The 27,312-nt window shown below is 37.8% G+C and overlaps 6 protein-coding genes and 1 long non-coding RNA gene across 13 annotated transcripts; 5 read left to right on the top strand and 2 right to left on the bottom strand.

Moving 5' to 3' along the window:
- Window positions 1–3,516: 3,516 nt before the first annotated feature.
- Window positions 3,517–5,679, bottom strand: LOC26527377 (mitochondrial dicarboxylate carrier). Of its 3 annotated transcripts, XM_044009987.1 has the most exons (5): window positions 5,366–5,679; window positions 5,185–5,282; window positions 4,971–5,140; window positions 3,942–4,312; window positions 3,517–3,890 (listed from the first exon to the last, which is right to left on the bottom strand). In XM_044009987.1, the coding sequence occupies exons 2-5, from the start codon at window positions 5,250–5,252 to the stop codon at window positions 3,579–3,581; spliced, it is 921 nt and encodes a 306-aa protein (XP_043865922.1). In that variant the 5' UTR covers window positions 5,253–5,282; window positions 5,366–5,679; the 3' UTR covers window positions 3,517–3,578. The 3 variants fall into 3 exon arrangements, with proteins under 3 accessions (XP_043865922.1, XP_032587391.1, XP_043865923.1); XM_032731500.2 differs by having other exon boundaries at window positions 4,971–5,119; window positions 5,185–5,667; XM_044009988.1 differs by having other exon boundaries at window positions 3,797–3,890; window positions 3,952–4,312; window positions 5,185–5,672.
- Window positions 5,680–6,116: 437 nt separating this feature from the next.
- Window positions 6,117–7,462, top strand: LOC6583646 (mitochondrial dicarboxylate carrier). Of its 4 annotated transcripts, XM_015162998.3 has the most exons (5): window positions 6,117–6,442; window positions 6,510–6,756; window positions 6,831–6,963; window positions 7,035–7,041; window positions 7,137–7,462. In XM_015162998.3, the coding sequence occupies exons 1-5, from the start codon at window positions 6,379–6,381 to the stop codon at window positions 7,142–7,144; spliced, it is 459 nt and encodes a 152-aa protein (XP_015018484.1). In that variant the 5' UTR covers window positions 6,117–6,378; the 3' UTR covers window positions 7,145–7,462. The 4 variants fall into 4 exon arrangements, with proteins under 4 accessions (XP_015018484.1, XP_015018483.1, XP_002009311.1 ...); XM_015162997.3 differs by lacking the exon at window positions 7,035–7,041; XM_002009275.4 differs by having other exon boundaries at window positions 7,035–7,462.
- A 2,417-nt stretch (window positions 7,463–9,879) lies between these two features.
- On the top strand, window positions 9,880–10,658 carry LOC122757555. Its single transcript, XR_006357625.1, has 2 exons — window positions 9,880–10,271; window positions 10,366–10,658. It is a non-coding gene; the product is annotated as an uncharacterized LOC122757555 (long non-coding RNA).
- Window positions 10,659–17,089: 6,431 nt separating this feature from the next.
- On the top strand, window positions 17,090–18,781 carry LOC6583645 (protein terminus). The gene has a single exon (XM_002009274.4). The coding sequence runs from the start codon at window positions 17,637–17,639 to the stop codon at window positions 18,744–18,746; it is 1,110 nt and encodes a 369-aa protein (XP_002009310.1). The 5' UTR covers window positions 17,090–17,636; the 3' UTR covers window positions 18,747–18,781.
- A 105-nt stretch (window positions 18,782–18,886) lies between these two features.
- LOC6583644 (mediator of RNA polymerase II transcription subunit 11) lies at window positions 18,887–19,708 on the top strand. Its single transcript, XM_002009273.4, has 2 exons — window positions 18,887–19,118; window positions 19,175–19,708. The coding sequence occupies exons 1-2, from the start codon at window positions 19,046–19,048 to the stop codon at window positions 19,645–19,647; spliced, it is 546 nt and encodes a 181-aa protein (XP_002009309.1). The 5' UTR covers window positions 18,887–19,045; the 3' UTR covers window positions 19,648–19,708.
- Window positions 19,709–19,714: 6 nt separating this feature from the next.
- LOC6583643 (nuclear fragile X mental retardation-interacting protein 1) lies at window positions 19,715–21,443 on the bottom strand. 2 transcript variants are annotated; one of them, XM_044009986.1, is made up of 4 exons: window positions 21,249–21,443; window positions 21,013–21,081; window positions 20,682–20,953; window positions 19,715–20,630 (listed from the first exon to the last, which is right to left on the bottom strand). In XM_044009986.1, exons 2-4 carry the CDS (start codon window positions 21,070–21,072, stop codon window positions 19,769–19,771), a joined length of 1,194 nt encoding a protein of 397 aa, XP_043865921.1. In that variant the 5' UTR covers window positions 21,073–21,081; window positions 21,249–21,443; the 3' UTR covers window positions 19,715–19,768. The 2 variants fall into 2 exon arrangements, with proteins under 2 accessions (XP_043865921.1, XP_002009308.2); XM_002009272.4 differs by having other exon boundaries at window positions 21,013–21,251.
- A 3,259-nt stretch (window positions 21,444–24,702) lies between these two features.
- On the top strand, window positions 24,703–26,201 carry LOC6583642 (ubiquitin-like-conjugating enzyme ATG3). Its single transcript, XM_002009271.4, has 4 exons — window positions 24,703–24,894; window positions 25,055–25,190; window positions 25,252–25,442; window positions 25,495–26,201. The coding sequence occupies exons 1-4, from the start codon at window positions 24,823–24,825 to the stop codon at window positions 26,098–26,100; spliced, it is 1,005 nt and encodes a 334-aa protein (XP_002009307.1). The 5' UTR covers window positions 24,703–24,822; the 3' UTR covers window positions 26,101–26,201.
- The last annotated feature ends 1,111 nt before the right edge of the window (window positions 26,202–27,312 follow it).

Raw genomic sequence — 27,312 nt, 5'->3', positions numbered from 1 at the left:
CTGGACTTCTTTTATGCACACATACACATGCACTTATAAGCACGTGCTCTGCTGACTGCGCAGTTAGCAGCGACTGCGCTTGGGCTGCACTTTAGTGTGGGCAATATTATGAGAATTTATTTGTTGAATAATTTCTTTTGTAGACATACGATCTTAATGAAACTTTTAAAGCGTAATCATATGGGTAAAATATGTGTACATTCCAAAGCACAAGTCTCTAGTACTTGAAATGCGTTTTTTACAAATTGGGGGCGAAGGGGGCGTGGTATCCAAAATCTGTAAATTACAAAATCTTTGTATCCATTAACTTTATATACAACCCAAATTTCAAGTCTCCAGGTCTAAAAGTGTTAAAATTATGCTGAAAAAACCAAGTCGAATTTTCGATTATTCTCGATAAAAAAGTTATCGGACGAGTAATCGAAAAAATAAAGCAAACTTGTACTGCCTATGGTATACACGAGTATGCATGCCAAATTTCAGCTCTCTAGCTCTTATATCTTCTGAGATTCTTTTGCTCATACGGACGGACGGACGGACAGACGGACGGACGGACAGACGGACGGACGGACGGACAGACGGACGGACGGACGGACAGACGGACGGACGGACAGACGGACAGGGCTATATCGACTCAGCTCGTCGTGCTGATCAAGAATATATATACTTTATGGGGTCTGCGATGATTCCTTCTGCCTGTTACATACTTTTCACAAAACCATTATACCCTGATTTCCTATTTTCAATGGGTTCAGGGTATAAAAAGAAACCTGCCGTTTCAACGTCGGCCATAGTAAACATCACCCTTTTCAGGGAACATTTAAGCCTCCCATTCTTGCACGATCTCAGCCGTAGAAATCTCCGTCACATCGGAGATCTCAAATCAGGCATATCATCAAGGTCATTTGGCTGCCTAATCCTCATTGCTCTTCTCCTCCTTCTCTTAAGCGTATGGAAACTATACCGCCGAAAATAATCAAAGAGAAACCCGAGGACGGGTTTCAGCCTACCCGAGGACGGGTTTCAGCCTACCCGAGGAGGAGTTAACACGCGCACGGCCGGAGTTGCTGATGGAGCAATTGCACCGGATGCCGTTGCGAAAGAATCGCAAACAGAACTTGACACCACCACGCCTAGGTGGGCTAGATACCGTGTGAAAGAATCGCGAACCTGACACTACCACGCCTAAGTGGCCTGATCGTTGATAGGAAGCGTCGACTCAGCGGTCTGCCGTTTATGTTACTTTAAGCTTTAGTTTTAGATTGTTACTCCAGCGATTCAAACGAGTCGAAAATAAACAAGTAAGAAGACTCTAGTCGAGACTGCTCGACTAGGAGATACCCTGAACCCTCTAATCTGATATTATAATCAGTCTGCAATTCTTTTCGACACACACGTACATATTAGAATGCGCTCTGCTTACTGCGCAGTAAGCAGCGACTGCGCGTGGGCTGCGCTGTGGTGTGGGCAACGTTATAAGAATTTATTTGTTGAATAATTTCATTTCTAGACGTACAATCTTAATGCAACTTTCAGAGCGTAATCATAGGGTAATATGTGTATGTACATTCTAAAGCACAAGTGTCTAGTACTTGAAATACGCCTTTTACAAAGGTGAGGATAAGGGAGTGTATATAGGGGTGGGGGGTAAATTACAACAAAAATCGAAATTATAGAAAACAGAAATAAGTCTACATTTAAAATTTGCAAGCTCTAGCTCTAAAGGTGTAGGAGATATAATTAAATAACTAGCTTTCGATAAGGTTTTTGATCGATAATAAAATATCGGGAGTAGTTATCGATATATAAAGAAAAACTTGATATGCGCGTGATATACACGGACCTTGGAAAAAAATTTCAAGTCTCTGGCTCTTATATCTTCTGAAATCGACGCGTTCATACATACGGACAGACGGACGGACAGGGCCAAATCGACTCAGCTCGTCGCCCTGATCAAGAATATATATACTTTGTGTCTGCCACGCCTCCTTCTGCCTGTTACATACCTTTAATAAAACCATTATACCCTGATTTCCCATTTTCAATGGGTTCAGGGTATAATAATCAACAGTAATAACTTCGGCTTTCATTTATATTATATTATATTATATATTATGATTTTTATACCCTGAACCCATTTTCAATGGGAAATCAGGGTATAATGGTTTTGTTGAAATGTATGTAACAGGGAGAAGGAGGCGTGGCAGACCCCACAAAGTATATATATTCTTGATCAGGGTGACGAGCTGAGTTGATTTGGCCCTGTCCGTCTGTCTGTCCGTCTGTCCCTCTGTCCGTCTGTCCGTATGTATGAACGCGTCGATTTCAGAAGATATAAGAGCTAGAGACTTCAAATTTTTTTAAAATGTCCGTAATTACAGCGCGCATATCAAGTTTATCATTAAAAATCGATAACTCATCCCGATCTTTTTTATCGATAAAAAACCTTATCGAAACCCAGTCATAAAATTATATCTTCTACACCTTTATTGCTAGAGTCTCCAAATTTTTAATGTATGCTTATATGCAATTTATACAATTTCGGTTTTTGTTAAAATTTACCCCCCACCTCTAAATTCACCCCCTCACCCTCACTTTTGTAAAAAGCGTATTTCAAATACTAGAGACTTGTGCTTTGGCAAGTACATGCATATTCATGTTATAATCATAATCTAAAAGTTTCATGAAGATCGTACGTCCATAAAAAAAGTTATTAAACAATTAAGTTCTCATAGTAAGCGCACACTGCAGCCCATGCGTGTTTATGCGTGGTTGCTTGTATGTGTATGTGTGTGTGTGTATGCGTTTGTGTCTGTATGCGTGTGTGTGTCTATATGCGTGTGTGTGTATGTTTACCTGTGTGTGCGTACGTGCGTGTGTGTGTGTGTGTGTGTGTGTTTCTTGTGTAAGCTGAAAGTCGCGAAAAAGTATTGAAATATCTATTGCTCCAAGGGTTCAGGGGATCTCGTAGTCGAGCAGTCTCGACTAGAGCTTTCTTACTTGTTATATATTATGATTTTTTTTAAAGAGCAAAGAAAATAAGTAAATGTGCTTTAGTCAAGGCGGCATGATGACTAGGAGAGGAGGATATATATGCACATACGCAAGTAAGCAATCCATACGCACAGAGCCACGCGATGTGCTTAGTTTACTATGAATTTATTTGTTAAAGAAATCTACTTGTAATTTAACGACATATCTTCACAGAACGTTCAGATCATGACCGTAGGGTATACAAAATCCAGTACAGTGAGACTTTGAGCTCAAATTTAACATGGTGCAAAAAGTTCATTCTGTTTTGTGTTTGTGTTGCACACATAGAGAGGGAATTCAGATAGATAACACCTACAAATGAAGTTTCGGATTTGCAATTAACAGCTCGATAGAGGCGATAATCCATTTTCCTTGAGAACATACTGTTAATACCCAATTATAAGACCTTAAACACTTATTTTTAATATATAAAAAAAACATAAAGTCTTCCTCACTAGTGGCACGACTAAATCACATATACAATTAAGTTTAAAAGAGTTTTTTTATTTTCTAAAAACTTAGTATAAGAAAATTGTATGCATATATTATTCATAATAGCCAAATTGAAATCGTAACTGCTCATACAAAAGAAACATAATAATTGTCTGCGGAATCATGCGTAACAAATTTGGCATAATGCCACGAAATAAACCTCTGATACCGAAACGCATCATATACGTAATCTTTTCTGAGGTTGTGGTTAAATAACCGGTCGTTCTGTTCATTTGCATCGTTTTAAGTATCTCGATGGGCTGAACCAAGGGAACACACAAAACGGCTGCAGTGAGTGAGCTTGTTATATGCAGGATTTTACTATCTTCGTTCCACGCATAGTAATGCGTATACATCATTTTGCTCTGCAAATGTCATATACAGATACTAGTAATAAAATCAAAATAGTTTCTGACCTGATCATACATCGCATTCTGTCCAATATTAATAATTGTGGCACGAGTGAAAGAACATAAGCCTCCCGTATAAAGCGCCCTAAAACCCTCATCCCGCCATATTCTATGCAGACCATCAAAGACATTTTTATAATTTCGCCTATATTTCACTTTTAGCAACCGATCCACATGCATGCGAGTGTTAACCAGTTCACAAGGTATTCCGACAATCCCAGCCACTAAGCCAGATAGGCTCGCCACACAAACCTTGTGTAGAAAATTGTATTCATCGACGTATCGTTTTCCCACTTGGTACAGATGGAATCGTAATGTCGTATAAGATAGCTGTCGTAAAAGTTGGGCGCTCAGACCGTCATACAGTGATAAAAATCCTGAAATATTAATAATTAACTACATCAATTTGTCCAAATATACAAATATGTATGAATTAAAATTAATCAATTGGCAGCATGGTATCTCGGGAAACCTATCTTTTCTATAGCTTTAGAGCTAGAAACTGGATGGGCGTATATATCCGCCATATCTACTTATAAACAAGTAAGAACTTGAAAGTGTGCGTTACCGATTGGAGAATACTTATTCACGGCCCAAACGATTCCACATCCACAATACCTAATTTGGTTTGGACTGCCAACCCGACTATTTATTCCAACATTTCAATTCTTTAAATATAATAGTACTGAAAAGAATATTAGAATTTGTGAATCGATATATCCGTCATAACTTTTTGAACTTGTGTTGTCAACGCGAGTATACATTCCAAGTTTCAAGTTTATAGCTCTGCAACTAATATTTTTGATATATCGTAAAATGCAATTTGCGATTTGATACGCCACTCGTGGGCTCATCGGGAATATCTTGACACATTATAAACCTAGAATATTTTACGAGTTTCAAGTCTCTAGTTTCAACAGCGGCGACAAGCGAACGGACGGACAGTAAGATAGAAATTGCACAAAAGCAATATTTCACTGTGCGTGTTATTATTTATATTATTATATTATATATGGGAATTTGGATAGTGCTTACCATGTTTTTTTATTGCTATTTTAACATAGTCAACCATTGTCATGTCTTTCCTAAGAAAAATCATTTGAGTCTCCAGTAGATCAAAAGGTGCAACTATACATTGGCTACAGGCACCAGATATTCCACCGCTCCACCAGCGTGGTATGATTCTGTAAGATAGTCGCCGAATTCTTTTGTGGATATACAGAAATGAATTATTTCACGTGCCACTCACTTCTTGTTGTCATCCGAGACCTTATTGGCTACTAAAAAATTCGCCAATTTTATGTCCTGAGGTGACATTATTTAGTTTTGAACGTTTTTTTTTTTTTCCTATTTTCAGAGCAAAGTAGAATGACGCTTAGAAGTTATGTGATACTAAATGATCTTCTGTCTAATTATTGTCAACTTCCTACCATTAGGGGATACTCGAATTATATAAAAATAAACTACTAAATGACTAATATAAAAGTAGTTTTTCAAATTGAATATGTATCCAACTTGGTAGTTAACTGGTTTGTCATAGTCTTGCAGAATCGAACGATGCTTCAATCAGGCCTTCTCCTAAGCATATCATGGGAATAGTCAAGATTTTATCAAAGATCAGAAAAGGAAGCAGTATTTCGAACTAAAATTTTGTTTGCCAATTTTATTTGAAAGCTATAATTATTTTTAAAAGTTATCATGACATTGATAGTAAATGCTTTTGCTGTTTTTAAAATCTTTGTATACCCTGAACCCATTGGAAATTGAGAAATCAGGGTATAATGGTTTTGTGGAAATGTATGTAACAGGCAGACCTTGATCCTTCCTAATTTATAACAGATGTATTTCCATATGTATTAAGGTCATACGTGCGAGGAAATTAAAATATCAGTTGCTCGAAGGATTTTGGGGGTCTCGTAGTAGAGCTGTCTCGACTAGAGTCCTCTTACATTCTTGCTTTGCATTCAAACATCTAATTACGATATAATTGCGTTTGAATATTTAGCCACTACTTTAGATAGCTGGGAAAAGGTGGTTGGTAATGGCAGAAGCGCTGTAAGACACGTCGTCTCAAAAATTGTGTACCTCCTAATCGGGCAGTATTGACCATTGCGGTTTTACGTGCTAAACTTCCGTGTCATGTGTCATGATTGAGACTGACTTTTTAGAGCCTAAAGCTTGGCTGTCACTGAAATATTAATTTAGATAAGCATTTACCATAGTAGGTAGTTAGTTTTGAAAATTTATACTTTCGCTAGAGAACATTGTTATTTTTAACTTCTTTCTGAATTGGTGGAATGCTTAATTTGGGTCATAGGTATAGGCACATCACAAGGTACTGGCTGACGATCGCGAATTGCGACGACCACGATGGTGGTCTGGAGGAGTGGCATCCACATGTGTAGCTTGTATATTAGCACCTTTTGATTTAATCAAGACGCATATGCAAACACAGACAAAAAAGAAGAGTATGTTGAAAACAACTGTCAAAATCATACGATTAAGAGGTGATTAAACACGTATTTTATTTGCATTTACCTTAAGACGTTTTTATCAATCATTATCCTATCGTAGGCTTTTTAGGTTTTTATGATGGTTTTACAGCGGCTGCACTTCGTCAGTTGACATGCACAAGTCTTCGATTCTCTCTGTATGAGAACGGCAAGCACCTAGAAATATTGCAAAACTCGAATTCCATTCTTGACAAAGTTTATGTAGCCAGCTTTGCAGGCATAGTTGGAGCATTAGTTGGGTTACCAATGGATGTGATAAATGTGCGGATGCAAAACGATATGAAATATGCTGAGAACTTAAGACGAAAGTACATATATGCTATTCAAATTCTTCACTGCATATTCGCACTTTAATTTTATCGAAACTATCATACTATCATAGTTATAAGAGCTTTATGGATGCTCTGATCCGGATTCCCAAAGAGGAGGGGTGGATGACCCTATATAGTGGCGGGATTGCTGCTGTTCTTAAAGCAGCTATTGGAAACAGTGCCCAGCTAGCAGTCTATGACCAAGTAACTATTCATTTTTGTCTTCATATGTAATAGTATTAGTGTACATATATCCTTTTTGATCTGGAGAGTAGGTTAAAAGTGAGCTTCATCATCGCTTCATGTTAGAAGACGACGTGCATTTACATTTTAAGAGTTCATTAATCACGTCAATTATTGAGTCAATTATTTCGCAGCCCTTTGACGTGCTGAAGACTTTAATGATGAATGCACCACCCACACAGTTTCCGACTGTTTTCCATGCTATTAAATATATGATGCGTTTTGGATATTTGGGGCTCTACCGTGGATTGGTGCCCACAATTGCTCGAAAGGCCCCAGCCACAATATCATTGTTTATAATTTATGAGCAGTTGCGCCTTAATTTAGGTTATATTCCGCTCGACTCCAAATAATTTCAAAAATTGTAGTAAATTTTACCCCTGTAATTTTTACAGAAGTTGTCAGCCTTACGTTTATCACCTATTGACCTAATTTAAATAAATTTGTTATTCCAAACTTAGATTTCTGACGCACTGTTAACTAATCAAAATATATACAACGGGCCTAAATATCAAAATTATTTTTTTGAAAAGTAATATGTAATAATGTATAAAAATAAGCTATGAAATTAATTCTATATTTAATGTTAATGGAAAAGCTTTACATATGTATTTTAATTTAAAAATTTTGACAGAGTGTACTAAAATTATAATTAACAAGCAAGAACATTGCAGTCGGGCGTTACCAATTGCTGTATACTCATTCACATCCCATCAGCAATTTAGTAGCTAAGTTTAGCTATAATACTGTAGAAAATTCAGTTTTCCCTAATTTGCCACGGCTCTACTGGGCGTATTTAGAACGAGCTACCGGTAACCTAACTGCAAAATTTGAATGCCTACGCTCAACAAATGTGAACATTACAGGGTATTTTTCGATATAGCATGCCTCTAAAGAGGCGTAACAATTATTTGGATCATCGATAGATACCAGAAAGCATATTAGTTGAAAAGCTAGAATTTGGGACTCTAGCTCAAGATGTAGGAGATATAATTTTATAACTGATAAGGTTTTTAATCGATAATAAAATAATGGGATGAGTTATCGATGTTTTGTGATAAACTCAATATCCGCGCTATATATACGGACATTTAAAAACAAGTAAGAAAGCTTTTCTAGTGCCCTACTGCCCTACTGCCCTACTATGAGATGTCCTGAACTCTTCGAGCAACTGATATTTCAATAATTATTCGCACATGAACACACACACGCACACACACAGACATATGCACGCATGCATAAACACGCATTGGCTGCAGTGGGAAATAAATTGCTTAATAACTTTTCGTGTGGATGGAATATCTTCATGAAGCTTGTTGCAGGTTATAAATATAACATAGATATGCATGTATTTCTAAAGCACAAGTCTCTAGTATTTGAAATACGCCTTTTACAAATATCTGGGTGAGGAGTTGAATATTGGGGTAGAGGGTAAATTTTGACAAAAATCGAAATTCTTTATGTACTTTAAAGGGTATAAAAAGCTACTATCTTGCAGACCCCATAAAGTATATATATTGTTGATCAGGGCGACGAGCTGAGTCGATTTAGCTCTATCCGTCTGTCCGTCCGTCTGTCCGTATGTTTGAACGCGTCGTTAGAGTTAGAGTTAGAGACTTGAAATTTTTTTCCTAGATCCGTGTGTAGCACGCGCATATCGAGTTTTGTTTTAAATATCGATAACTTGCCCCGTTAGTTTGTTATCGATTAAAAACATTATCGAAAACCAGTAATAAATTTATATCTGCTACATCTTTAAAGCTTTTCAAAATTTTGTATGTATACTTATGTATATGCATTTTACACAATTTCGGTTTTTGTAAAAATCTACCCTCCACCTCCACCACCCAAATACTACAGACTTGTGCTTCGGCAAATACATGCATATCTATGTTATATTCATAATCTGAAAGTTTCATGAAGATAGTCCATCTAGAAGAAGTTATTAAGCAATTAAGTTCGCATAGTAAGCCAATACTGAAGTGTTGTTGCAGTGCACTGCAGCCAATGCGTGGCAGTCTCGACTACAGCTTTCTTACTTGTTTTTAATTGTTTCAAAATATTTATATATTGCATTAAATGAGTTTCCTATTTCATTTATATTTTTAAATACATCGAAATTGAAATTTTAGTTTGGTTCAGGGTAGTATCTTTACTTACTATCTTGCATTACTTGTAAGAAACAAGAAAGAAGACTCTAGTCGAGACTGCTCGACTAGGATATACACTGAACCCTCTAATCTGATATACTAATCACTCTGCACTTCTTTTCGGCACACATACATACACACGCACGTATTAGAACGCGCTCTGCTGACTGCGCAGTAAGCAGCGACTGCGCTGCAGTGTGCGCAATATTATGAGAGTTTATTTGTTGAATAATTTAATTTCTAGACGTACAATCTTAATGAAGCTTTCAGAGCGTAATCACATGGTGAAAATGTATGTACATCCAAAAGCACTTGAATTACGCCTTTTACAAAGGTGAGGGTGAGGGGGTGGATATAGTGGTGGGGGTAAATTACAATAAAACCGAAACTATATAAAATACATATAAGTCTACATTTAAAATTTGCAAGCTCTAGCTCTAAAGATGTAGGAGATATAATTAAATAACTAGCTTTCGATAAGGTTTTTTATCGATAATAAAAAATCGGGAGTAGTTATCGATATATAGAGAAAATCTCGATATGAGCGTGATATACACGGACCTAGGAAAAAAATCTCAAGTCTCTAGCTCTTATATCTTCTGAGATCAACGCGTTCATACATACGGACAGACGGACAGACAGACGGACAGGGCCAAATCGACTTAGCTCGTCGCCCTGATCAAGAATATATATACTTTGGGGGGTCTGCCACGCCTCTTTCCGCCTGCTACATACATTTCAACAAAACCATTATACACTGATTTCCCATTAAAAATGGGTTCAGGGTATAATAAAAGCTAGGATAGGATTGAAAAATCACTACACAACATTGGCAACGATTTGTATACTAGTGCTTATGCCTGGGAACTGCTAGTGATTTCCCTAAGGTAAGCTAATAGCAAGGATTTTATTTTAGGAAGAGAGAGCTCTAAGGAAAATACGTGATAATATTTATTAAAATTAACAAATAGAACATAAAACGTACTATGCAAAGAATAATCCGTAGTGCACGCAGGTAAATTATGCGGACGGAACCGAAAAATTAAGACGCATCAACAAAGAGGTCGAATCAATATTACCGATATTCAATGGAAGATCAATAATCTGAAGCCTACTATGGTAAGACAGTAATCGTACATTACCGTGCTTGGTAATAAAAGGATCTGTAAATTCCTTAGACCAATGTTCAATAAAGCCAAGTATACTTTTTTAGGTACAACTGGTTTGCCACACACCAAAGTTTAAATGCATTAAGGTCATCTTAAGATGTAGGTGCACATTTGCACTGGAAGGCAAAGTTTTACATCTTCTGCATAGATAAATATCGTAGAATGAGACTTACAGCTAGGAAAGTCATCATTACGAAAGTCATTACGAAAGTTGTAGTCGGATTACTATGAGAACTTAATTGTTTGATAACTTTTTTGTGGATGTGCTTTCTTCATAAAACTTTTAAATCGTGATAATAACATTAAAGTGCGTATATGTGCCACGGCACAACTAGTATTTGAAATACGTCTTTTACAAATTTACGGGTGATAGGTTGATGACACAAAAATAAGTTTCGAAATAGGTGTTCTCAGCAAGACTCTTTGGGTTCTACCCTTCAAATAGGATGAAATACAATACACAAGTTTATGGAAAAAACCTAAGGGTCCAAGTATTAGAATTAGTATTTGGTGATGAACTGAGTCAAATGCTTAATTGAAGTAAGTATAAATAACATCATTTAGCATTTTTTTTTAGAAAAACTGTCATTAACAAGGGAAGTAAATTCAAATTGATTATAATATTTTCAAATAATTCCGGAAGAGAAGATAATTTCGCAATACCTCTATATTGGAAATATCAGATCTTCCACCTTCTTATATACTCTGAACCCATTTTCAATGGGAAATCAGGGTATAACGGTTTTGTGAAATGTATGTAACAGGCAGAAGGAGGCGTCGAAGACCCCCCAAAGTATATATATTCTTGATCAGGGCGACGAGTTGAGTCGATTTAGCTCTGTCCGTCTGTCCGTCCATTCGTCCGTCCGTATGTATGAACGCGTCGATCTCAGAAGATATAAGAGCTAGAGACTTGAGATTTTTTCCTAGGTCCGTGTATATCACGCTCATATCGAGTTTTTCTCTATATATCGATAACTACTCCCGATATTATCGATCAAAAACCTTATCGAAAGCTAGTTATTTAATTATATCTCCTACACCTTTAGAGCTAGGGCTTGCAAATTTTAAATGTAGACTTATATGTATTTTATATAATTTCGGTTTTTTTTGTAATTTATCCCCCACCACTATATCCACCCCCTCACCCTCACCTTTGTAAAAGGCGTAATTCAAGTGCTTTTGGATGTACATACATTTTCACCATATGATTACGCTCTGAAAGTTTCAATAAGATTGTACGTCGCTGCATACTGCGCAGTTAGCAGAGCGCGTTCTAATACGTGCGTGTGCCGAAAAGAAGTGCAGAGTGATTAGAATATCAGATTAGAGGGTTCAGGGTATCTTATTAACAAAATTATATAGCTATTTTACAAGATGCGTGATGACTATTGTAGTAGGCCTTTTATTTAATTTCTTTATTTCTTAATCTCTTGATTTACACACGTCTGCTATTGTTCACACTCAAGCTTGAAATGTATCGATCCTCCTCCTTTTATTACTCAAATTGGCATGTTCCATATCGACAGCCTCCTCAGCCACCGATATGGTTAACTATCGATAGATGTGTATCTATTGATGGATAACAATAATGCTGTTAACTTAAATCTAATATAACATAGGCTAGTAACCAGCTACAGTATACATAGGCTAGTAGCCTGCTACACTATGGCCGCGAAGGTGCTTATTAGTTCCCAAGCTACCTCCGATTCCAGCATGACATTGACTATGTTGTCCGCCCTGATGGAGCGGCCCACTGCCTCTTCTAGACGACGCCTCTCCTCCGTCCACATTCGAAAAAAATGTGTCTTCCACATGCCCTCGTCCGCACCAGGGGCATTCATCAGTTTCGTCGTGACCATGTCCCGAGAGGATCTGTGAAAGATAGAAATTAACCTCGCCGTGTTTGCGTTTTACCCATGGCTCAAGCTCCGGAATGAGCGTGTGTGTCCATCGCCCTTTAGTTGAGCTATTCCACCTTCTTTGCCATTGTGCAAAGCTGTTCGCCCTGATAGCGTAATGTCGCGCAGGCGCGTGTGAATTTCGCTCCACGGCTTCGGCGACAAAATCCTCCAGTGGCACCATGCCGGCTATGACGAGCGCCACGCCATCGGAGACAGTCCTGAAAGCGCAGCTGACTCTGATTTCGCTTAGTCTGTAGGTCGCGCGATTGCCCCGGCTGTAGCTCGTCGTTCCCATCGCTCTTAACCATATTGGCGCAGTATAGAGGGTGACAGACCTAATGACGCTCACCAGAAGAAGCCGTCGTTGCTGTTTAGGTCCCCGCGTGTTAAGCATAATTCTTGAAATAGCTCTACAAGAATCAGCTGCCTATTTATGCACATATTCTAAGTGCTCGCGGAAAGTTAATCTTGTGTCTAACATGACGCCAATATAGTTTATCGCCCTCTTTGATGCGATGATGACGTGGCCGATCTTTATATTGGCAGTTTCCTCTTTTTTGCGACTGCTTACTAGGACGACTTCCGTTTTGTCCGCCGCTAGCTCGAGTCCAGCTCCTGTCAACCAGTTTCGTATGCGATTGATACTTTCGTTGCACATAGCCTCTGTATCTTTAAGCTCCTTGCCTATGGCGACGACAGCTACATCATCAGCAAAGCCAATGGTGTGCGCACCTACTGGTAGTTCCAAGCGCAGTATGCCATCGTACATGTCATGCCATAGGAGAAGCCCCAGCACTGAGCCTTGGGGTACTCCAGCTGACACTGTATGAGTATGTTGTCTAAGAGACAGATTGGTCTATACGAAGATGGCTACTCTGGTGGTTTGCCAGCCTTGGGTAGCAAGTTTTGGGTTTTCCAGGCTGCAGGGAACGTCTCCTGAATTAAACATTCGTTGTATAATTCGGCAAACGTACTGCAAACGGCAAACGGGTGCAAGGCGAGGGCTAGCTTTAGCGCACGATTTGGGATCCCGTCTGGTCCTGGAGCTGTGTTAGCTTTAAAACCTCTGAGAGCTACTAAGATTTCTTCGTCTGTAACTAAAACAATTTGAGTGCTCGTTGAGCCCTAATCAGCAGACTCGGACTCAGGGGCATGAATGGAACTTAATCTTTCTGGGAAGAGCGTTTCCACAATCGATTTACGCTCCAAGCGATCCATAGGCTGCACCTGTTTACCTGCGTATAGTTTTTTAACTACTATCTTGTATGATCTTCCACAACTCAAAAAGCATTCTCTTTTGCTTGCCTGAATGGCCTTCTTCTGAACGGCCTTTTTCTTCTCAAAAAACGTAGACCTACCACGAGCCTGTTGATAGCTTCTTCTCGCCTGGATGCATTTGCGTCAAATGTCACCTATTTGTGCATTCCACCAATACGTAGGCTCTTGTTGTCGCGTGAACTGCTTGCGACGTAACATGCTCCTATTGCGGGCACTCTGAATTTTGGGCTACCATTTGGCATGCTCTGGCCTCAGCATTACCAATTGTGCCCAGAGACTGAATATCCTCTGAAAAGACCGCGGGATCAAAAGTATCCAGCCGATACGATTCTCTCCGCAAGGTTGACGCCCTAGCAGGTGGCTCACCTATTGTGAACAGAAGTGCCGTATGATCGCTGCCCGTACAGCTATCGCAATGGCTCCATGTTTCTTCCCGAAAGAGGGATGAAGTGACAAAAGTAATGTCAATAACAGATCCGTATCCAGCCCGACTGAAGGTGAACTCGTGACCAGTGTTGAGCAGTGCAACATCAAGTGTCGCGAAGATCTCCAGTAGGATACGGCCTCTGGCATTTGCTGTGGCTACCCCATTCTAACGCCCTTGAGTTAAAATCTCCTGCTATAATGGCCTTCCGATCCCTAGCATCCTGGGCAAGCTCATCAAGCACCGTTGTGAATTCACTAAGCTGCATGCTGGGGACCTTAATATTCGAAAGTACATTCGTTGAGTTGCCACATACCCACAACACAGCTTTGCCATTGGCGTCTTTTGACCATGTCCTATGGCAGGTGGTCCTACAGTGATGAGGCTCACTGAGAAAGGCTACGTCTCTACATTTTTCTCTTATGGCCTGCTCTAGTAGATCTTGGACAGCAACACAGTGATTTAAGTTAAGCTGGAGGAACCTTAACATTTCATGTTACGCGCAGCTTCACGGTAGGATGGCCACTTAAAGCTGTCTGCTGAGTGGTCCGTCTGCTTCTCACCTTTCCGGACGAGAGGCTACATTTAGGTCCATTTATGTCCATAATCGAGGACTTCAAACAGCGTTTAGGCTGGTCCACGGCTCGGATACGGCATACTACCCATCCTATTCTAATTTTGGACAGCTCGAGCAGAGTTTTGGCTTTCCCAACTGAAAGAGCAACCGTAGCTCTTTGCTGTACACCAAACGCAGGCCGTAGCGATTTGATGGCCTCAATGAGGAGTGAGCTATCCTTCAACTCAACCCTGATTGCCTCCAAGATCTCCTTGCTAGCTAACTCATCTAGATCACGGATCTCAATCTCAGCCGATTCGGTGAGTGTTTTAACTACCGCTCGGTCACCCAAGGCCTTGCCTACAGCTTCGTGCAGTGGCTTCCTACTCAATTGCAATAAAAGGTCCCTCTTAGCTGTCTTCCTAATGCCCTGAGCATCGCCGCTCAGATGTTTTAGATTTGGGTCGCTCTTGACTACGCGAAGCATGTCCGCCTGAGATCGCGATTGCATCACTTCGGGGTCGTTTTTGCAAAGGCTTGCGTCCTTTAACGACCGTCCAGCTGTTCGCGTTTCTCTGTCGACCTGCCTGTTTTGATTTATAAGCTGCAGCCCGTAGAGCCATTGGGTTCGCTGCGCTCTCTTTTGTTGCTGCGGTGATCACTGCAACGAAGAACGACGCGCGAAAGCTTGCAGCTCGTCCTCCATTCTGGCATCCATTTTTTGCTCCGACTACCACGACGTGAAGCCTGTAGTGGGCAATGGCTATTAATATAATTTGAGTTTAGAGACCGCAGTAACTTAAACTCAGCTTAACTACAACAAGAGCCCGAAAGTATGCACTACTTTTAATAACTGCGACTTCACTCCAGATGTTAGGTTGCTGTCTTTGCTAAGACTTTGCAATTCACCAAAGTTAGTGAGCGGCTGATTGTCCGCTGCAATTTCCAGCACTACTAACAACTGTTAGAGGGAATGCACCTGATTTTTATACCCCGAACCCATTTTCAATGGGAAATCAGGGTTTAATGGTTTTGTTGAAATGTATGTAACAGGCAGAAGGAGGCGTGGCAGACCCCACAAAGTATATATTCTTGATCAGGGCGACGAGCTGAGTTGATTTGGCCCTGTCCGTCTGTCTGTCCGTCCGTCTGTCCGTATGTATGAACGCGTCGATTTCAGAAGATATAAGAGCTAGAGACTTCAAATTTTTTTTAAAATGTCCCTAATAACAGCGCGGATATCAAGTTTAGTTTAGTTTAAAAATCGATAACTCATCCCGATTTTTTTATCGATAAAAAACCTTATCGAAAACCAGTTATAAAATTATATCTCCTACACCTTTATTGCTAGAGTCTCCATTTTTTTATGTATGCTTATATGCAATTTATGCAATTTCGGGTTTTGTTAAAATTTACCCCCACCCCTATATCCACCCCCTCACCCTCACCTTTGTAAAAAGCGTATTTAATATATGCATATTCATGTTGTAATCATAATCTCAAAGTTTTATGAAGATCGTATGTCCACAAAAAAAGTTATTAAACAATTAAGTTCTCATAGTAAGCCAACACTGCAGCCCATGCGCGTTTATGCGTGGATGCTTGTGTTTGTGTATGTGTGTGTGTGTGTATGTGTGTGTGTGTGTGTGTGTGTGTGTATGCGTGTGTGTGTATGTATGCCTGTGTGTGCGTGCGTGTGTGTGTGTGCGCGTGTTTCTTGTGTAGCAGAAAGACGCGAAAAATGATTGAAATAGCTATTGCTCGAAGGGTTCAGGGGATCTCGTAGTCGAGCAGTCTCGACTAGAGCTTTCTTACTTGTTTTAAAATCAAATCAGTAATTTTTAAAGTGCCTCCAAAGTTCTTGAATATTATTGGCACAAACGATTCGTACACTGCCGAGGAGAAAATTGATTTTATTGAGCTCTATAATCGTATGTTAATTTTCGAATAAAAATATAATTCATAATAAGTAAGAAATCTCTAGCCGAGACTGATATTTCAATAATTCTTCGCGTCTTTCTGCTTACACAAGAAACAACACATTCATACATACACATACGCACGCACGGATAAAGACGCATTGGCTGCAGTGTGTGCCTACTATTGGAACTTAATTGCTTAATAATTTATTATTACATTACATTACATTTCATTTCATACATACGGACGGACCGGGCTAAATCGACTCAGCTCGTCGCCGATCAAGAATATAGTCTCCAAATTTTAAATATATATTCAGATGATTTTTATACAATTTCGATTTTTGTTATATTTTGGATACCGGCTCCAAAGTCAGCAGAATCCCCAGTGAAGGTCAGAAGCCAGTACAGCTAATTGTGAATGATTTGGCTCTTTTTTAAATGTCAAATACTCAATATATAGATCATATGCTGAAAGTTTCATTAAAATCCTTAAAGTCAATCCACGTTAATAAATTAACAAAATGTTTGGCCAATTACCAACGCACGTGCAGCAGCCACAACAGCTTTCCTATACGTGTGCACACATACATTAAAACTTATTCTTATTTTTATTTAAATTACATTGCGAATGAAGTGCTAGCATTGCTAGATGGCGCTGCAGCAGTGAATATATTTCAGTTTTGCCATCGGACCTTCGAAAAGGGAAATGGCGCTGTGACTAGCAGCGCGACGCTCGATCGAGAAGTCTCGGGTTCGACTACAGAGCGCGCAATTTATGTTTATTTTATTAATTGTTTCAAAACTATTAATTTTCCCAATTGTAACTAGTGAGAGCAACTAACTCATGCCATTTCTTTTTGTAATATATACATGTATGTATGTACATATATACTAGAGTGCTGCATGAATTCCAGAAAAACAATGTTCGAACTAACAGTTCGTAATATACAAACATATGTTTAGACAGATTTGCTAGATAGATTTTCTTTTGCCATCCTACTTTTTTTTTTCTTTTCGTCCTATATGCCTTTATATTTATATAGTTTAAGTCATAAAATAAATCCCTTTTTCTCAAAAGCAGCTGCAAATATTACATGGCCGACGAATATTATGCTGACACAGGTAGCTAGCTCTAAATACAATAAAGTAGCTTAGGCTTATTCAATAAAACATTTCTATATAACCTAACTCCACCCTGAAATGCTATAACAGTCGTCTTAAAGAATTCATAATGTCTCGTCGTGTTAGCTCGCGCTATTTATTTGAAACTGTAGGAAATACAAGAACCTTTCGACACCAAAGTTGCATCAATAGCCAGATTTTTGAATGCCAGACGTGTCACAATTTCGTCGGAAGAAATGAGCCCTACAGTCATCACTGGCTAAATGTTTCCGATAATCAACACATCAAATTAAGCTTGGAAGAGAAGAAGTTGCTCAAGCTCATCGAATTACAACGCATTCAAACATTTGTTCTGTGTGATGAAAGCGCACGGAGTCGTACTAATGAATTTTTATTGGAAGCCGGTATCGAAGCGGTTCCTCAACTACTCCGTTTCCTGAACTATGGGGCCAATCGGTTAGAGGTAACGATTGGGTTTTATGTGACAGTGCTAGGGAAGCGTATGTATTACGAGAGCACCCCTGTTATAATAGGCAATCATTTGGATATAAAGGAAACCGTGGATATGCTATTCTCGATATTGCTAGAGAAGATAACCAGCTTTGTAATGGTAAATCATCGCGTCCCGCTAGAGGCATGTGCTATAAAACGCATAAAAGTTATGGTCATGCGTCAAATGTTTGGAAAGCCACAAATACCTTTACAATATCGCGTTAAAGCCAATACAAATTATTTACACAGCAAGCACACCAGAGGTACAAAAGTAAACATTACGCTCCTCCATAAAAGTCTTGCTGGCTGTTATGAACAAAGTGTCGGAAACTTTCCAACATCCCTGAAGGTTAACTTATATTGCATACGAACATGCTCTAGCACCAAGGAAATTTTTGCGGTCCCCTATCTGCTCAGAAGCGAGGATGTGGAGAAAACGCCAACATTTCTCATACTTACAAATGTTACAGGAGAGCTTGCAGGCTTACATGAAATACGAGATGTTCGACGATTTCTTAAAACTGACTCACAAGACCATATATTTGAGTGTCGGCAGTGTAAGTCACATTTTTCAAATCGTTCACAGTACGCATTACATAAGCAAATAAACTGTGGAGCTGGGTTTATAGTTTGGCATATGGAGCAAGAATCATCGGAACTATATGAAAATTGTTTGCTTTTGCCAAGACAGTATTTTAAATTTGCTTGGTTTGGTATTGGACATTAATTTAGCTACCGATTAATTAATTATTCATTCATTATCGTTTTAATTGTTTAAATTTAAATTAGTTTTAATTTTATGTTATCTAAATACATATATAAAAAAAATTAACAGAATATCATTGTTATAATATATCGATAGCTTCGATGACAACTATTATAAATAGACGATAGCAACCCAAACATAATTCTTTGGTGAATGTCTAATAAACAAACAAGGAATCTAGAAAAAGCAGTTACTTAATTTTTTTTTAAATATATCAAATTAAAAACGCTTTAAGTCAGGATCCCCTAAGAAAAGAAAGCATGAATCCGCTGGACAAAATACATGCACTAGATGAGATTGAAAAAGATATAATACTCTGCATGCAGAGTGCAGGTAAGCGTTCTTATGGCCATTTGTTACTGCAGTCAACAATAATAAGAAACACGTAGGTCAGGCGTTGCAAGAGCTGGGTAAGGAGAAGACTTCTCAAAAAAGTGCCGAGACACAGTCTCAGCAATTTTTGAAGAGTTTGTCTAGTGTTGAGTCCAAACTCTCTGAGCAAATAAACTATCTCACACAAGTTTCCACCGGTCAACCACACGAGGGATCGGGATATGCATCCGCTAAAGTTTTGCAAATGGCTTGGCATCGCATTCAACATGCGCGCTCTCGAGTACGTGAACTGGAAGAGACCAAGGCCAAACACTCGCATGCGGCTAGACAACAACAACAAAAGCGCCAACAAGAACACGCAGCTGCACAGCAACAACAGGCGGCAGCAGCCGCAGCTCAGCAACAGCAGCAGACGGCAGTCGCAGCTGGTGGTTCAGGATCTACAGACGGCAGTGGTGTAGGCATTGGCAATACTTCCAGTGTTAGTGGAATAGCCACTGATGCCGGCGGTAGTATGCCCGCAAGCTAATTGCAAATTTAAGCTCTGCTAATAATATTTTATAAATGCAATAAAATTAAATTACATTTTATTTTTGTTTGTTTTCGTCATTCAATGCTTTTCATTTTTTTTTTCCCGAGTCGAAAACTTTTTACAAATCAAAAAAGTTTTTTTCACACACGTAACGCACACACTGCAAAAGAACATTTCGCTCGTGTCGTATTTCGCTCTCTAACAGCTTAGATAGCATTGTGTTTAGATTATTTAATTGACGCGCACGCATGTAATTCAAACCAGAACTTTTTTTTTTTTGAAAAGGATTTGATTTAAAGGCTTTGATGACTTTCGGTCGTAATTGATCCTGTTGTGCGCTAGAAATGGGATCTTTGTTTCGTTCAATGGGTACATCATCAGGTCCTTCATCGGAAGAGCTTGAACCTATCGTGAATTCATATTTGGTAATATTTTCTGTTAAAGGCGTGACTGGATATTTAAGCTTGGTATCATCTGAATTGTCATCATAGTCATCTACAGTAATCTTGGGTTCTACAAAAGTAAAGTGAGCCAAATCTCTTACATCATGATTATTATTATCTGATGCTTCATTTTCGCTCTCAGTGTCCGTATCATAAATTCGGAACATGTTGCTTAATGCATTATCAACCTTGTTTCTGGAATTAAGCCTTATATGCTTGTAATCAATCATTTTACTAGTCCCACGAAAAATAGGCACATCAATTAAACATGAATTGCTTGGATCTTCTAAAGTAGTGTTTTCCATTACTTTCTTTGGCCCTTTCTGACGGTCTGATTGTCGTTCCGAAGTATTCATACATCTAAGTTTTTTAATTTCCTTCATAGATTTCTGTTTCTTTGTGTATGAGTGCAAACGCATGTTTCGTCTGTCATCCAGCATGCCAAAGCGCATTTTAGATGCCTCAAGGCGTTCGCCTCGTTTTAAGCGCTGTTCCTTAGCCAGTTTGGCTATTTTTACGCTAGCTGCCGTTGGAAATCTGTAAAATCAAATCTCAATGATTGTAACTTATTTAAATGTCTTTACAAACCTCTTGCATCGCTCAGCGCGCCAGGCAGCAATATTCTGAGGTGTCCAAACTTTTTTTACAGTTTTGTACAAACCCGTTATGTGGTTTGCCTCAATATGTCGCTCCATAACAAATGATAGAGCTGTAAAACTGCATTCTTCAGCGGGACAACTTTGATGCTGGTTGAAATGACGACGCATATCTTGCGATGTGGCCAGTTCCATCTTACAGTTTCCACAGTATTCAGTCCGAGATGGAGAGTAATTTGATGATTTTTTTGTGACACTAATATTCTTTAAAAAATTAAAATATATGTTTATATTCCTAATTCATGTTAACATATTTGCATTACTTGTTGCTTCCCTACTTGGAAATACTTTGGAGCCACTGTACTTCCGTGCGCTCCATACATCGGAGGTGGCTGTTTTTCACGTGAAAGTAGCGTCATGCCAGATGGTGTTAGATAATGCAAATTAGTCTTGTTTGGTTTATTAAAAGTTTTATTAAAATTTGGGGAAGGCAACAGGAATTTCTGTTCCATTACAATTAATCTTTGCAGTTCACGTGGTCAGTAAACAATATACATACTTGTTAGTGCTGGGCGCAACATCGATGTAACATCGATACATTGATGTTTCAAATAAAATGAAATACATAGATGTTTTTTGTTCGATGTTTTGTAAAAATGTTCCCACCACTAAATTTATTGGTTTAATATGTAGACGTATTTCTATACATCACAATGAGCTGAATTAAGCAAAAAACGAGCAGTGAGCTAAAAGTGCTAAATAATATGTACATATGCGTGTCAGCAACCTCTACTGAGTAGAGCTGTAAAACTATCGATGGTTGCAACATTCAATAATTTCGATGGTTTTACAACAATTATTCAATAGCATCGATAGTACTATCGAAAATATTTTCAAGTTCAAAAACAAAAAATAAGTGCATATTTAAAAATAAAAATAAAAATTTTAATAAACAATAATGAGATCCTTCATGGACTATAACAAAAAAAAAGTTTAGATAAAATTAAAATTAAATGCATGGCTTTTATTCTTCTGCCAAGATCCAAGAAAGACAAGCATGTCCACATGCTTAGCTTTTAAGGCAGCTCGTCGTTCCGTGATAATCTGTCCAGCCACCAACACCAACGAAAATTTACCTACAAATAAATACTTAATTGCTTCTTATAAATGTATTTCTTACCAAAAAGAGCCGCCGACTTGCGAAGTTGCACTTTGGTAATTATGTGCAACGCACGATATCATCTCTATCGATAGTATAAAAAACAATCGATATGGACGCAGAAATATAAATATTCGATATATCGATAGTTCGATCGATAGTTTTACAGCACTACTACTGAGAGTGAGCGGATGTTCAACAAAGCTGGACATCGTGTTAGCGAAAAACGAAGCTCGCAAAAATCCAAAAATGTTGCTAGAATGTTGGATGGAGTTTCCCATACTTAGATTAATTTTAAATAATGATATTAATAACAATTTAATTGCATATCTTAAAATACGAGTATTATAAAGAAGCTAACGGTTATTAACAGTTAAGACTGATGAGTGATACATATATTTTTTATTTACTATTTAATTTTGTTTTTGTTTCTTTTCTTATTTTTAAGCATTAAAATTATAAAATGAATGGATTTCAATCGAATAATTTTTTTAAAGAATACATACATATACACACCAACCAGAGAACCCATAGACTAGACATGTAGAACAAACTTTTTCAACACCGAAAAAATGCGCTGAAGCGACCGGTCAACTTCGTATTTGGTCGGGTGCATCTGTTAGATATCATAAAACTCATGCAATTGTAAGCCTTCACTCAAAAGGAACGAGCTGAGATCGTCGCAAACAATTTTCAATTTTTGTGCGCTGCTGCTATTCGAGAGACCATAGAGAGAGAGCATAAAGAGAGGGAGAGAGTGAGTAAGGAAAAACGAGCGCATAGTCGTGCTTCATTTGGTAATGCGTGCATTTCGTGGCAGATTTTGTCGTGCCTTATTTTCACTGCTTGAGCCTCAGAAGACCGAGCCGACCAAATACGAAGTTGACCGGTCTCTTCAGCGCATTTTTTCGGTGTTGAAAAAGTTTGTTCTACATATCTAGCAGGGTGACCGCGCCGGACCAAACGAAAAATACCAATTTGGTCTCAAAATTATACTATAAAATACTATTTCATATTTTACAAAATACTACTATAAATACCATAACAAATAAATCGTCTGGAAATTCAAATTATAATAAAATAATAACTGACTCATTATATATAGAAACAAGTAAGAAGACTCTAGTCGAGATTGCTCGACTAGGAGATACCCTGAACCCTCCAAGCTGATATTCTAATCACTCTGCACTTCTTTTCGGCACACGTACATACACATCCACGTATTAGAACGCGCTCTGCTAACTGCGCAGTAAGCAGCGACTGCGCTTGTGCTGCGCTGCAGTGTGGGCAACATTATAAGGATTTATTTGTTGAATATTTTAATTTATAGACGTACAATCTTAATGAAACTTTCAGAACATAATCATAATATTCAAATGTATGTACATTCCAAAGCACAAGTCTCTAGTACTTGTAGATATAGGGGGGGTAGATATAGGGGTGGGGGGTAAAATAGAACCAAAATCGAAATTATATAAAATGCATATAAGTCTACATATAAAATTTGGAAGCTCTAGCTCTAAAGGTGTAGGAGGTATAATTAAATAACTAGATTTCGATAAGGTTTTTGATCGATAATAAATTATCGGGAGTAGTTATCGATATAAAAAGAAAAACTTGATATGCGCGTAATATACACGGACCTAGGAAAAAAAATTTCAAGTCTCTAGCTCTTCTGAAATCGAAGCGTTCATACATACGGACGGACGGACGGACGGACAGACAGACAGACGGACAGGGCCAAATCGACTTAGCTCGTCGCCCTGATCAAGAATATATATACTTTGTGGGGTCTGCCACGCCTCCTTCTGTCTGTTACATACTTTTAACAAAACCATTATACCCTGATTTCCCATTTTCAATGGGTTCAGGGTATAATAAAAATAAGGGTTTTCCTATTGCAAAAAATGTTTGTTGTTTATTTCATTTTAAAAAATTAATAATATTTCAGTCTAACATAAAACTAGAACATATGCATTCGTATTCAATTCCATATTCCAATATATATTTAAAGTCTTAAAATTAATTAAATGCTTAAAATTCATTTTGTAACATTTTCTTAAAATAAAATAATAAAGGAACTTCTTTGTTCAGTTTCTCAGTTTCTCTTAAGATCATTTAATTATATTTACTAGCCTTCTTCGTCAGAGCAGCTTAAATTCAATTTGTTGAAATCTTTACATAACATTTGTTCACTGGGCTTAAAATTATTGTACCCATTTTCGCGCAATGATTGTTGTACATGTAATATATGTGATATATTTACATTTTTAAAGCGGTTTCAATTTTTCGTTTTGATTAAATTAATTTGAGAGAATATGCGTTCACACGACGGATTAAAAACGGGCAAAATGATTAAATCTTTGTTTTTGTGTAGCCGCATGCTGCTTAAGTGACGCCAGCCTACTCAAAATGTTAGTCTGGCACGCTTTGCAGTGCGCATCCATATTATTAGCGCTCCTTCCCAGCCATTTTTCATTTTCCGGCATAGTCTCCCACTCAGCCCTATATTTTTGCTTATTGCTCATGTTTTCTATTTATTTGTTTTAAAATTAAGCAAGTCTTAAGCATTAAGCATTCGATTCATTAAGACTTAAAGAGTGACCAAACCGAAAATACCATATAATACCATAAAATCGAAGAAAAATGCTACTAAATACCTATATACCATTAAAATACTTTTGAGCAAAATCGGAGCTGATAAAATACCAAAAAGTATTTAAAATACCATATTCGGTCACCCTGGTGGTGGAGGTAACATTTTTACAGAGCATCGAACATCGAACAAAAAAACATCGATATTTCTCGTTTAATTTGAAACATCGATGTATCGATGTTGCGCCCAGCACTACATTGCAGTGTTGCACAGCGTGCAAGCATTAAAACCAAAACGAAAGTGGCAATTAGGCAATTACTCATAAATACATCGCATTAACATTAAGCAAATCTTCTAAAGACAAATTAATAAATAAAAATGCAAAGCGTACTTAACACAGTAAAGGGAACAGCGCTAAATGTGGCAGAATATTTAACGCCAATTTTAAAGGCAAGTACCTGACTCAAGCTCCTTAAAGTTAAAACATACACACCTATGAGTTGATTTAAACATAAGTGAATTTTTTACAACTATTTTGGTGAACATTATAACGAATACATAATATATATTACCATTAACACGACATATACTTTAATTGATTTCTGATCAGGAGTCAAAATTTCGAGAAACTGGCGTATTAACTCCAGAGGAATTCGTTGCAGCAGGTGATCACTTAGTTCACCATTGCCCTACTTGGCAGTGGGCGGCTGGCGATGAAAGCAAAACAAAAACATATTTGCCAAAGGGTGGGTAAACGAGTATGCGTATTAGATTATGCTAAAACACTTACAGCTAATTGAAATACAGATAAACAATTTCTGATTACACGCAATGTGGCATGCTATCGCCGTTGCAAGCAAATGGAATATGTAGGAGAGGAGACACTGGTTGAGGAAGAGTCTGGTGACGGTGGCTGGGTAGAGACACATCAATTAAACGATGACGGCACAAATCAACTCGATGAGAAAATATGCGAACTGACGCTAGATGAGAGCAAGGTTTGACTATATTGCTAATAGTAAAAGTTGAATACATTTATTCATCCATTAGGACGAAATGTACACACCCGAAAATAGTAAAAGATCGCTATTAACCGTGGTAGGCAATGATGATGATAATGAAGACGACGATGAGGCCATTGACATGGATACATTTGAGGAAAGTGGCATGCTTGAACTTGTCGATCCTGCTGTAGCCACTACCACTCGCAAACAGGATACCGAAACTAATCCTAGTAAATCGGCTTCAGTCAAGAATGCAAGCGAGACTGCCAGTAGCGGAGATTCCGTATTGCGCACACGTACCTACGATCTGCACATCACATATGATAAATACTATCAAACTCCAAGGCTATGGGTGGTCGGCTACGATGAGCAGCGTAAGCCGCTAACCGTCGAGCAAATGTACGAGGATGTTTCACAGGATCATGCTAAAAAGACTGTTACAATGGAATCGCATCCCCATTTACCTGGACCCAATATGGCATCGGTGCATCCTTGCCGGCACGCAGATATTATGAAGAAGATCATTCAGACTGTAGAGGAAGGCGGTGGCCAGCTTGGGGTGCATTTATATTTAATTATATTTCTGAAATTTGTGCAAACCGTCATACCAACTATTGAATATGACTTTACGCAAAATTTTAATATGTCCTAAACAGTTCGCTTAGAAGTTTAATCAGACAGCAATATAAAACTTAAGCATTAATTATATATTAAAACGCGTATACAAATAAAATCTGATACAGCTTACCCCAATTATTATGGCTCATTGCAAATAGAGAGTTCAAATTGTTTTTATATTTACGATTTATTACATTTTTGTTTGTTGGTTGCTCATTTTGAAATATTTCTGAGATGACATTTTTATATTAACATAGTTATAAACATAATTATTATACAGTTTCGTTTTAGGTTTTTTGTTTTTCGGTTTAGTTAAATGATTTGCTTTACGCTGTTTACTAATTTCAACGTATATTAAACTTACAACAATTGTGGGTGTGTGTATGTGAAGCTGTAATATACTTGTTAAGCTTTAATGATTGATTTATATATGGTATTTCTTTCATATTTCTTTATTACTCCCAACCCTCTTATTAATTTATATATATTTCTATCTTTTTATTTTATAATATATATCTTACAAATTAAAATCACTTTTCATTTGCAATAACAGGTTCACATCGTAATTAAATTCACAATAAACATGCCTAATGCAACTGCCTATATAATAAGACATTACACATTTTTACTTCATGCAGAAACTCATAGTATGCCCCATACTTGAAATATACATAGATGTTAATTTGATTAATTAATGCTTCAATTTAAAAAGCCTGTTGCCGCCACTTACAGTAAACGCCAATGCAGATACATACATATGTATAATAGGATTTAAACGCCATCAATAGGGTCCCTAAAAATTATTATTCATCAAACTTTACCCATTTAATTACTGTTACATATGTTATTTTCCATTCTTTTTTTCATTTAGATTTATCGACTTCACAATAAATAATGAAATTTTACATAATCTAAAACGTAAATATTTATTTAAGAGGTTAGTATATATAGGCCTACCACAATTTGTTACATAATTTTTTCCATTTGCCTTCAGTTCCTGCGAATATAAGTTTTTCAACAATTTGTAATTACATGCTGCCCTAAAAATATAAAATTGTATATGTACTGCAATTTAGGGTTTCGTGTCAGGGTATGTTTTGTTAATTTTATAAGGTACATTTAGTTTAAGCGCAATATCAAGTCATAAGGCAGGCCTCTTGATAAAAATAAAGTAGGTAGGATAAATAACAAATTGTTGATGCAGAATGTTGCCTCTTTCAATATATATATATACACATATAAATAA

Source organism: Drosophila mojavensis, unplaced genomic scaffold (genome assembly GCF_018153725.1).
Source record: "Drosophila mojavensis isolate 15081-1352.22 unplaced genomic scaffold, ASM1815372v1 contig_74, whole genome shotgun sequence".
NCBI lineage: Eukaryota > Metazoa > Arthropoda > Insecta > Diptera > Drosophilidae > Drosophila > Drosophila mojavensis.
Note: the sequence above shows the minus strand (reverse complement) of the source record. Positions and strands in the feature narration are given on the sequence as shown.